The sequence below is a fragment of the Macrobrachium nipponense genome, chromosome 31 (genome assembly GCF_015104395.2).
Source record: "Macrobrachium nipponense isolate FS-2020 chromosome 31, ASM1510439v2, whole genome shotgun sequence".
Classification (NCBI taxonomy): Eukaryota; Metazoa; Arthropoda; class Malacostraca; order Decapoda; family Palaemonidae; genus Macrobrachium; species Macrobrachium nipponense.
In genome coordinates, this window is record NC_061093.1 from 7,763,058 (window position 1) to 7,775,714 (window position 12,657).

At 34.4% G+C, this 12,657-nt stretch overlaps 2 protein-coding genes across 2 annotated transcripts; both read left to right on the top strand.

The window, feature by feature from the left end:
• The first annotated feature begins 1,866 nt into the window (after positions 1 to 1,866).
• On the top strand, positions 1,867 to 3,537 carry LOC135206622 (cuticle protein AMP1A-like). The gene is made up of 3 exons (XM_064237962.1): positions 1,867 to 1,959; positions 2,817 to 3,040; positions 3,261 to 3,537. The coding sequence occupies exons 1-3, from the start codon at positions 1,951 to 1,953 to the stop codon at positions 3,457 to 3,459; spliced, it is 432 nt and encodes a 143-aa protein (XP_064094032.1). The 5' UTR covers positions 1,867 to 1,950; the 3' UTR covers positions 3,460 to 3,537.
• Positions 3,538 to 9,603: 6,066 nt separating this feature from the next.
• LOC135206451 (cuticle protein AMP1A-like) lies at positions 9,604 to 11,344 on the top strand. Its single transcript, XM_064237829.1, has 3 exons — positions 9,604 to 9,633; positions 10,549 to 10,772; positions 11,064 to 11,344. The coding sequence occupies exons 1-3, from the start codon at positions 9,625 to 9,627 to the stop codon at positions 11,260 to 11,262; spliced, it is 432 nt and encodes a 143-aa protein (XP_064093899.1). The 5' UTR covers positions 9,604 to 9,624; the 3' UTR covers positions 11,263 to 11,344.
• Positions 11,345 to 12,657: the final 1,313 nt, after the last annotated feature.

The following is a 12,657-nucleotide window of genomic DNA, read 5'->3' on the forward strand; positions in this document are numbered from 1 at the left end:
TTAATATCTTTGATGGATGATAATTTGTTCTCATATTTTTGTTCTAAATAAAACATATTGCGATTTTTTCCTTGAACGACCGAATACAGGAATGCGTGTTACAGTATAGATAAGTTAATGATCATCGTTCTTCTCTTGAAAAGTTTTCCATAGCTCAACTGCAATATGCGATTCTTCTGTTGACAACGGAAAATTGATTCAAAAGATCTCTGTAATCCAACTATATCGCTGACGAACGGACGCAACTTCATGTGCTAAAATACAGGACACTTTCAAATTACGTATCTTTCCTTGACAAATTGATGCATTAAATCGTACTTTATATACATCTGTTAAATACTACAAAATGTGTATAATTTTGCAGTCCAAGTAGAGATTATTTGCAATCTTTGACGAATTGCAATACAACGCCTGAACATCGTCACCCGCATTGACGGAATACTTTGAGTATCTAATTTAAATCAAGTGCCATCTGCTATTTATTCTCCCACTGACGAAGAATAAGGGCATGCAAGTTTTATTATGACAGCTACACACAGGGTTGCTTTACCTCATTTAAGCTGTGCGAACATTTGTTTTTGGGAAATCATTATTTAAATAGATCATCAGATTAAAGATTACATCTCTCTCACTGATCGAGAGAAATTATGTGTTTTATACAGAGTGATATCCTTCAGGAAATGACCGAAAACGAAAACTCGTACTTTTTAAAAGAAAATCTCAATTTATTTATGAAAATATTAATTTGGAATTGCAACTACTAGTTACCCTAATTTATTTTCATTTCTTTTTAAAATTTGTATTTACATTTAGAGTATCAGATTTTAGTTAAAATGCCGTATAACCAAGTTAATTTTTTTCTTATCAAAAACAATATTTTGATTAAATGGGGTTATCATTCTGTGACTATATATATGTCCTAAATAGTTTGCGAATATAATACCTAGCAACAGGGTTTTGCTAAAACGAAGTTGTACGAGTTTGGTATTAGTTCTGTGCAACTGATAAAAATTTTTATTTGAACGTCTAAATATGTAACAGGTGTCTCTTGTATTACCTAATTCGAGGTTACCAAAGGAATTAAAATAAAGGATTAAGATTCACTCGGAATAAAAAATCGGTCACAAATCTTGACCTTGAAACTCATCGAGAAAAAAAGTGCCCTTATAAATTCCCGCAGTGCTGACACAGAATAACCTGTTTTTAGAAATGTTTTTAGAATATTGCCTGTTTTTAGAAATGTGCATTTTGTACATCTGTCAGTTTAGGTCAATAAAAGCTACCTACAAAAAGAGCAGAATTTTTCTTTCAATGTCATAATAAGATTTGATATTGGGGCTTTTATAAGTCCCTCTGTCAGTTTAGGTCAATAAAAGCTACCTACAAAAAGAGCAGAATTTTTCTTTCAATGTCATAATAAGATTTGATATTGGGGCTTTTATAAGTCCTATGAAAAGTGGAGTAATTGAAAGAAAAGTGAATTGTGAATGTGGATTTTGAAACTGATGACTATCCTAACCATATATATTTTATTCAGATCTAAAATTCAAGTTCACACGGGAACTTAAATTATAAGAATTTTCTGGTTTTGTAAGAACACAAATTCCTGCTGAAGTTAGTTTAACTTTTTCTTAAAACTTAAGACTCGATATCCGTGAAATTAGGAAAACTTTATATGAAGAGAGAGAGAGAGAGAGAGAGAGAGAGAGAGAGAGAGAGAGAGAGAGAGAGAGAGAGAGAGAGAGAGAGAGAGAGGGCCGGATTCTGCTTTCCAGGGCATCTAATGATTGCATCAAAGCAGGCCAGAGTTCAGAAATTGGTTAACCTTCGGTTAGGACTATAAGCTGTCCATATATTCTAAGTCGGCAACCTTAGGATGGGAGTGGCTCTTGCTATATAAATGAATGGAACTGGCAAAAGATCATCACATTTCCCCCCCAACATCCAACAATGAAGTTCGTAAGTAGAGAAAAGGACGCTTGTGGAAACATTTTTGAAGTTAGTCAGGTTATGAATATAACAGTGGAGACAGTCAGGTAACTGGGCATTGAACTTGTAAAGCCAGACCTCTGAAGACTATTGCCCGAAGTTTGCATACAGATTCGTGATATATGTCGTCCTCGCTCTCGTTCGGATGTGATCTACTCGTTATTTGTTAAGTTTTTTTTTTTTTTATGGTGCTGGCTTTACTGAACACTGAAACACAGCAGTATTACGTAATCTTCTTAAGTTGGTTGTTTTTTGCTGTGAAATAATAAAGTAAATAAACATTTGTTGAGAAATTCTTGCAAAAATAGATCGCGAAAGGTAATCCCATCCATTATAGCTATAATAAGATTATATTTAATTTATAACACTGGTGCACTTTTGGCCGTTGAGCCCCTAAGGTAGAGAAAAGATGCTGTTGGAGGGGTTGGACAGTAAGCCAAAGAGATCCAGAAAATAAGAGAGATGAAGTACGAGGATCTGAAGCCAAACTGTGGGAAAACTCCACAGTTATGGATAAAGAGTTGAACAGCAAAACTAAAGAAAGGAAATGGGACTGGAGGTCAATTCTCAGGTTAAACATGACACACATCTGATGCCGAAGGGATGATGCAAACGCCCTTCAGCGTAGAGTGCACTGATGGCACTACTCCCCTATAGGAGCTTGAATAAGATGAATTACATAAAGAGGATCAACTTCACTTATTTATTCCTTTATTATGATCTGTAGTTTCCGAGAGCATCACGAAATTATGAAGCAATGCTGCTTCATTAAAAAAAATCCAGTAAATATAAGAATTGCATAATCACATTGATTTTCTGCTCCGTAGGTCATCATCTCAGCCGCTTTGGCAGTTGTGGCCTTTGCCGCGCCCCAGTACGGAAGAGGCGGCGGAGACTCGAGCGAGGAGATCCCCATCCTGAGGGACGATCGCGACCGCGATGACTTCGGGAGGTACAGCGTCAACGTCGAAACCGCTAACGGCATCGAACTGGCCGATGCTGGAACCCCCGACGGACCCAAGGGCACCGTTGTGTCCTCTGGATTCTTCTCGTAAGTCATGAATTTTAGCATTATTGATTCACTTGCGTTGTATTGAAGACTCTCTAACTTAGGAAACAGTTACGAAAATCAGTATCACAAGCTGTTAGCAAAACTAATTCTCAACTTACATATCCCAACTCGGTCTCTAATGACTCTCAAAACATAAGATGCAACACCTTTGCTCTTTGAATAAATAATTGAAACAATTTCATTCCATTTTTTCTTACAGCTACACATCACCCGAGGGTGTTCCAGTCGAAGTGAAATACGTCGCCAACGAGAACGGATTCCAGCCCCAGTCTGACCTGCTTCCAGTGGCTCCCGAATTCCCCCACCCAATCCCCCAGTTCGTCCTGGACCAGATCGCCTTCGCTGCTGAGCAGGACAGGCGTGGCAGTTCTTCAAGATCTTCAGGAGGATACAATTAAAACACTTCTCTTCGATGTTAGGATGTTAACCGAACGAATCTATTTATTCCATTGTCAAATAAATGTTTAATTGAGTGAGGTCTTGTTTACATTGGTTTTGGGTCTTCTGTCCTCTGTTTGCCTTAATGCTTAGGGGTTATGTTATGTCCTACAACCTTCCACATGAGTACCAGAAATGAAATATAACGAAACAGGTACTACCAGGTAAAAATATTACTTATAAGTACTTTGGGGCGTTAGGGTCTACGAGCTACTTACGTGTGGGGATGAGAAGACAGGAGCATTTCAGGTGAAGTATTGCGTTTAATGTGACTTCAATATCGTTCAGCATATTTTCCCTCACTTGTAACATAGGATTACTAAAGGCTCGATTGTCCTGCCGTCTCAGAAATGTTTTAGGGATTTCCGTGAAATCCCATTGGGCATCTACTTAAAAAGCAGCGAATTATGGACTGTTTAAAGCTTCCTCGGAACTTGAAGATGATCACCTTCTAAGCCACCCAGTTATAGAAGAGTCGGTAACGACGTCACTGAAGTCTTGATTTTTCCTCTGCCATAGTTCGTATCCACGAGAGTATTAGATTATCAAATTAATTTTTTTTCCGTGAAAAAGTGTTCATACATACAATGAGAAAAATAGCTTTTGAGAATTTATTGATAATAAAGATACTGGCACAGGTAAAGCATAATTTTCAAAGACGGCACAACCATTTGTTGCTTTAATCTTTTACTATACAAAGTTTGGTAAGTAATTACTGACGAAGAGAAATAATTAATCAGCTTAGGTAAATGGGAACTCCAATCTATCTTATCAGAATTTCGTCCTCCTGAATGATATGTAAAACCGAAATTGTTTTTTCATCTTAACCAATTACGATCAGCTGCTTATACTTTCTTGGCACTTGATTTTTTCTTAATACTTATACACAAAATTTGATTTAAAAAACACATATAAAATATCATCGGTATATTACTAGCAGTAAAAATAATCGAAATTTGAATATCGATTTAATTTCTATACGTTCAAAACGCTTATATTCTCAGTACATGCTGTGACATATGTTGACTATTGAGATCATATTTCGACAGATCTATGTAAAGAAAAAGATAGTATACAATCCTTCAAGAGAGAGAACATTTGCAGTCCAAACGTATTATAAGGTCATAGCAAAAAAGAATTAATATTTTAGGTCATGAATGATGACGTATAATTTTCTGTCATATATCTACAAAAGAAATTGTGTGATGAGGTAGTAGGTTATGTGCCATTCTATTCTTAGCAGATTATGATCAAATGAAATTTGAGATACTCTGTGATTACTTGCGTCCAGCTCAGCTCGCCATTCGGGATACCAGGCCTTCAGTCTGTACATTACTACTGGAGGATGTTCTTAGTAGTCAACAGATTTCACAGTATATACTTAGAACAGAATGCAGCTAATAGTGTACGAAAAGGCATGTCTCTTGCCATGTAAAAAATATACCAATAAGCACATTTATGTCTTCATAGTTCGCAAGTGATTTTCATTTCTTCTTATGTATATTATTATTTACTGGCCCCATTACAGTAATGATGTGATTTGGGGGGAGGGGGGAAAGGCTGCACGGATTTCGCCATCATCAACAGAATTGAACTGCCCGACGGACCCAAAGACACCGTTTTAGCCTATGGATTTTTTTTCTTGTGTTTTCAAATCTAATATTTAGTTCATTGTCTACCAGATATGCAGTGGGGCTATTATTCTCTGGTTACACTCTTAAATTATTTCATTAAAAGGTTAAGCGGTTATCTATCTAAAATTAAAACGTTTATATATCACCGGAAGGCAATTTCAATCCACGTGAAATTAGCTAACAAAAAAACGGATTCAAACATCGATCCCCCCCGCCCCCACATCGCCCCCTCCGTGCAATTCCCCAGCTCGTTCTCCCCACATTTGCCGGGGTGGAAGATAGACATCTCGTAGCTTCTCGAAGTCTCCACCTGGATCTGATGTTTTTCCTCCCCCTCGATATAAAAATATTCAATTACGATGATTTCATACCATGGAATTTGCGGATATATTTACGTAAAATAATGTTTTAAAACGACCATACCTGAAATTATAAAAAAAAATAATTCCTATTACCAATTGATTATGTTCACTCAACGTACAGTTCACAATGGGCTGTAATAATCAGCCTGCATCATTATTATACGACGTAATCCTCATTCTTATCATCACTCCTGTAAATTTTCTGTACACTTATCACACTACGTCAAGCATAAAATATAGTTACCATAATATACAAGGTGAGTCTCCAAAGTATAACATTCTTATGAAGTTAAGGGACTGATATAATGTTAATATCTAGTCATTATTATAATGTTTTTTCGAAAATATAATTTAAATTGTAGAGCAGATATTGGTTATTAGTAAATAACTGGTAAAAAGTGGATTTCTATCATATGTGTTTTACTATTTTTTAAATAAACCAAACGCTATTTAACAGTGCATCTAAGTCCTTATTTATAAAGGGTATGAAATTAATCTAACTTATTCAAGAGTTGGTGAAATTAATAAAAACTCTGTCTTTCGGATTTGCGATGTAAAGCGAAAAATTACAAGAGTCTAATTGATAAGACAAATGAGATTATAATGACCTGGTGACCCCAGTGCCATAAGAGGAAGAAGCCGTGTCCTTAAGCGAATATTTGAAAAACAAGTCACAATTGAATTTATGGACAATTAAAGGGGGTTTACCTGTGGAATTATGAAAGAAAGAAAAGCCTCTTGGATATTTACTATTAATGACACATTGCTTATAGAATTTCTGTAGTCCTTGGAAAGCTTGATTGGTTGTGTGTTCATATATCTAAATTTGTTCATCCTGATTTCTTTTAAAAGTATTCTGGTATATGTAGAAAGGTAGTCACTTCGTTTATGATACTTAGATCTATTTTTTATGATACTGCTGGTCATTTGCCCCTCATATGAAATAGTTGGTAAAGAAAAATATATATGTCTTGTCGATGTAAAAAATATCAAACGGGGTTACTATGAACTTTACAGTTTTATCCCGGTGAATGCTTAGGATTTAGTTATTTCTATAATAATAATAATAATGATAATAATAATAATAGTAATAATAATAATAATAATAATAATAATAATAATAATAATAATAATAATAATAATAATAATAATAATCAATAATAATAATAATTGCCGAAACATGTCGACATTAAAGAAACAACTGTGTAAATACAGTAATAATAGATCACTATTTACCATCGTGTTGTAGTCACCGGATATATATATATATATATATATATATATATATATATATATATATATATATATATATATATACATATATATATATATATATATATATATATATATATATATATTACATATATATATATAATATATATATATATATATATATATATATTATATATATATATATATATATATATTATTCTGGTATTTATATATATATATATATATATATATATATATATAAATGCAACCAGAATAATATATATAAATTATATATATATATATATTATTATATATATATATAATATATTATATATATATATTTTTTCATATATTTTAGTATTGATAATACAAGACCTTGATATTCAAAATACCAGAATAACACCATGAATAGAGGCAAATTTCCTAGCAGTCTCGCTGATTATAACAAACGAATTATCAGAAAAATAGCGAAAATTCTTGATAAGATAAATTTTGTTAACTCTGCCATTGTATTCAATAAAATACGTATCCGAGAAGTCTGCTTCCTGCTTCAATAATAATAATAATAATAAGAATCAAAATAATAATAATAAATAATTAATTTAACTAATCAATAATAATAAAATAAGAAGTAAATAATACTAATAATAACAAAGAAAATCAAGATTTATAAGTGGTCTTCACCCTATATGCAGAATATATGTACAAGATCAAGGTTCGAAATCAGTACTATAATGAAAACACTTACGGTCGTCTTCCCGTCAGGTAAGAACTCTAGACCTACAATCATATTAGCCATGACGTGCAGCTTCGAATACCAAAGGGTGAGAGAACTCATCTCATTAAGCAACGTGGTAAAGGACCATCAGTGCAGAAGATTTTTTTTTTTTTTTTTTTTTTTTACCGCAGGACGCCAATCCTTTTGAAATATTTGGCAAAAAACTTGTAAGACAAGAACTTGTTTTTAGGAGAGACTTACTTTTCGCGCACTTGACCCACACCATCTATTTTTCTTTCCAAAAATATGGAAATAGGGACACGTGTTTGTAACTAGGATTCTTCTCATGGAAGATCGAAAAAAAGTACTCACGCTTCAAACAGAGTGGTTGAATATTGCGTTAACTTTTTTGATGGACGATAATTTGTTTTCGTATTTTTGTTCTAAATATAACATATTGCGATTTTGCACTTAAAGGATCGAACACAGGAATGCGTGTTACAGTATAGATACGTTAATGATCATCGTTCTTCTCTTGAAAAGTTTCAAATAGCTCAATTGCAATATGCGATTCTTCTGTTGACAAATGAAAATGGATTCAAGAGATTTTTGTAATCCAACTATATTGCTGAAGAATGGACGCAACTTCATGTGCTAACATACAGGACGATTTCAAATTACGTATCTTTCCTTGACAAATTGATGCATTAAATCGTGCTTTATATACATCTGTTAAATACTACAAAATGTGTATAATTTTGCAGTCAAAGTAGAGATTATTTGCAATCTTTAACGAATTGCAATACAACGCCTGGACATCGTCATCCGCATTGGCGGAATAATTTGAGTATCTAATTTAAAACAAGTACTATCTGTTATTTATTCTCCCACTGACTAAGGATTGGGCATACTAGTTTTGTTATTACAGCTACAGACAGGTTGCTTCCCCTCACTTGGGCAGTGGGGACTTTTGTTTTAGGGAAAACATTGTTTCAATGGACCATCAGATTAGAGATTATTTAAAATGTATTTTATACAGCGTCGCATCCTTCAAGAAATGACCGAAAAAAACTCGTACTTTAAAAAAAAATCTTAATTCATTTATGAAAATATTAATTTGGAATTGCAACTACTACTTACCCTAGTTAATTTTTATTGTCTTAAAATTTTTTTATTTACATTTAGAGTATCAGATTTTAGTTAAAATGTATAACTAAGTTAATCTTTTCTGCCTGTTAAAAACATTATTTTGATTAAATGGGGTTATCATTCTGTGACTATATATGTCCTAAATAGTTCTCAGAGATAATAATAAGAACAGGAATTTGCTAAAAGAAAGTTGCACGAGTTTGGACGTTTAAATATATAGAGGTTTCTGTAACAGGTGTCTCTTGTATTACCTGATGCGGGGCTACTAAAGGAATTAAAACAAAAGATTAAGATTCACTCGGAATAAAAACTCGGTCACAGATCTTGACCTTGAAACTCATCGGGAAAAAACGACAACTGCCCTCATAAATTCCCGCAGTGCTGACACAGAATAAACCAGTTTTAGAAATGTTTTTTTAGAACATTGCATGTTTTTAGAAATGTGCATTTTGTACATCTGTCAGCCGAGTTCAATAAAAACTACCTACAAAAAAAGCAGTTTTTTTTTTATGATAAGTTTTAATATTGGGGCTTTTATAAATCCCTCTGGGCATAAATCCTAAGAAAATGGAGTAATTGGAATAAAAGAGAATTGTGAATGTGGATTTTGAAACTGATGCCTAACCTAATCATACATAATCTCTTCCGATCTAAAATTCAAGTTCACACACGAAACTGAAAAGATAAGAATTTTCTGATTTTGTAACAAGAACACAAATTCTTGATGAAGTTAGGTTTACTTTTTCTTAAAACTTAAGACTCGATATCCGTGATATTGGGACAAATTTATATGGAGAGAGAGAGAGAGAGAGAGAGAGAGAGAGAGAGAGAGAGAGAGAGAGAGAGAGATTATGAAATTCGATGGATCTCGCCTTCCAGGGCATCTAATGATTGCATCAATGCAGGCCAGGGTTCAGCAATTGGTCAACCTCTGTTGGGACTATAAGATGTCCAAATATTCTAAGTCGGCAACTCTTAGGATGGGAGTGGCTCTTGCTATATAAATGAAATGGAACTGGCAAAGATCATCATTTTCACAAACATCCAACAATGAAGTTCGTAAGTAGAGACAAGGATGCCTGTGGAAACATTTTTGAAGTTAGTCAGGCTATGAATATAACAGTGGAGATAGTCATACAACTGGGCATTTGTAAAGCCAGACTTTTGAAGACTATTACCTAAGTTTGCATACTGATTTGTGATATATGGCGTCCTCGCTCTCGTTCGAATGTGATCTACATTGACGAGAAGACGAGGCGTCTTAACTATTCGAGTGTACAAACCTTCAAAACTCGTTATTTTATTTTCTGTATATTTTTTTTATGGTGTGGCTTTACTGAAACCTAAAACACAGAAGTGTTATGTTATATTTTTAAGTTGGTTGTTTATTACAGAAAAGTATAAAGTAAATAAAAATTTGAGAAATTCTTGCAAATATAGATCGTGGAAGGTAACGTTAACCATTATAGCTATAATAAGATTTTATATTTATTTAGAACACTGGGGGCCCTTTTGGCCGTTGAGCCCTTAAGGCAGAGAAAAGAGGCAGTTGGAGTGGTTGGACAGCAAGGCAAGGAGATCCAGAAAATAATAGGAATGAAGTACGAGGATCTGAAGCCAAACTAAGGGAAAACTCCACAATTATGGATAAGAGTTGGACAGCAAGGCTAAAGAAAGAAAATAGGACTGAAGGTCAATTCTCAGGTCAAACATGAGATGCAGCTGGGGTCGTCGGGATAGTGCAAACGCCCTTCAATAAAGCATACAGTGCACTACAGAAGGATTACTGATGGCACTACTTCCTACAGGAACTTGAATAGATGAATTACATAAAGAGGATCAACTTCACTTATTTTATCCATTTATTATGATCTATAATTTCCGATAGCATCACGGAATTATAAGCAATGATGCTTCATTTAAAAATCCAGTAAATATAAGAATGCGTAATCACATTGATTTTCTACTCTGCAGGTCATCATCTCAGCCGCTTTGGCAGTTGTGGCCTTTGCCGCGCCCCAGTACGGAAGAGGCGGCGGAGACTCGAGCGAGGAGATCCCCATCCTGAGGGACGATCGCGACCGCGATGACTTCGGGAGGTACAGCGTCAACGTCGAAACCGCCAACGGCATCGAACTGGCCGATGCTGGAACCCCCGACGGACCCAAGGGAACCGTTGTGTCCTCTGGATTCTTCTCGTAAGTCATGAATTTTAGCATTATTGATCTACTTGCCTTGTATTGAAGACCTTCTGATTTAGGAAACAGTTACGAAAATCAATATACTATTTTATGTATTAGATTTAATACGCATTAGCATCGCAAGTTGTAAGCAAGAACTAATGACTACAAATGGATAAAATTCTTCTATAGCCGTCAGTCTCCATTGACATATCCCAATCCGTTATCTAATTTCTCTTAACATAAGTTACAACACCTTTGCTCTTTTAATAGATAAGTAAAACGATTTCATTCCATTTTCTTTTACAGTTACACATCACCCGAGGGCGTTCCAGTCGAAGTGAAATACGTCGCCAACGAGAACGGATTCCAGCCCCAGTCTGACCTGCTTCCAGTGGCTCCCGAATTCCCCCACCCAATCCCCCAGTTCGTCCTGGACCAGATCGCCTTCGCTGCTGAGCAGGACAGGCGTGGCAGTTCTTCAAGATCTTCAGGAGGATACAATTAAAACACTTCTCTTCGATGTTAGGATGTTAACCGAACGAATCTATTTATTTATTCCCTTGTCAAATAAATGTTAAATTGAGTGAGGTCTTGTTTTCATTGGTTTTGAGTCTTCTTCCTCGAATGAGAAAGACATCTGTCCCCTATTTACCTATTTTGCTTAAGGGTTATGTCCTACAGCGTTCCACAAGAGTACCAAAAATGAAATATAACGAACCAGGTACTATTAGGTACTATTCTGAGTCAGGTAAAATTATGCCTTAAAGGTACTTTGGGTCTTCGAGCTACTTACGGGGGCCAATGAGAAGACAGGAGCATTTCAGGTGTTTAAGTGTGACTTCAATATCGTTAAGTATATTTTCCCTCACTTGTAACATAGGATTACTAAATGCTCGATTGTCATGCCGTCTCAGAATTGTTTTAGGGATTTCCGTGAAATCCCATTGGGCATCTACGTACTAAGCACCTGACTATGGAGTATTTAAGGCTTCTTTAGAACTTGAAGATGATCACCTTCTAGAGCCACCCAGTTACAGAAGAGTCGGTAAAGACTTCACCTGAGTCTTGATATCTCCTCTGTGCTTTAGTTCGAATCCACAAGAGGACGAAATTATTATCAACCAAAAATTTCTCCTCCTGTCAATAAATATGAAAATATTTTAATTCAGAAGTAGAGCGAATTGGATAATAAAGGACATTTGTAGTTTAAAGCATTTATATGAATCACGGTGATTTGATAAAAATTCATATATATATATATATATATATATATATATATATATATATATATATATATATATAAAGGTTTTGCGACGGAGGAAAAATGAAAGGCAAGAGAGCCAAGAACTTTCGGTCTAGTACGACCCTTTACTTATGCACAACTGTTGTGCCTAAGTAAAGGGTCATACTAGACCAAAAGTTCTTGACTCTCTCGCCTTTCATTTTTTCCTCCGTGGCAAAAACTTTTATTGAAACATAGCATCAAGTTTTATATATTTCGTGATCAAGTTATTCATATATATATATATATATATATATATATATATATATATATATACATATATATATATATATATATATACATATATATATATATATATATATATATATATATATATATATATATATATATATATACATCGAGCAACAAATGTCCTTTAATATCTAATTCGCTCTACCTCGGATTTAATATATTTTCATATATGTTTAACCGAAGGGGAATTTTTAGTCGATAAGAGATTTGTGTCGGCTCACTGACGCGAACCCATCGACTCCTACAAATCCAGGACGTACAGTGAAGCCTTAGACCAAGAGGCTCTTGTGGTGGCGGTGTGGTCTAAGATATATATATATATATATATATATATATATATATATATATATTATATATACTATACTT

Bases quoted from the DNA above. Each gene is read 5' to 3' on its own strand.
- LOC135206622 (XM_064237962.1), top strand. The intron at 3,041-3,260 runs GTAAGTCATGAA...TTTTTCTTACAG, and splicing joins GTGTCCTCTGGATTCTTCTC to CTACACATCACCCGAGGGTG.
- LOC135206451 (XM_064237829.1), top strand. The intron at 10,773-11,063 runs GTAAGTCATGAA...TTTCTTTTACAG, and splicing joins GTGTCCTCTGGATTCTTCTC to TTACACATCACCCGAGGGCG.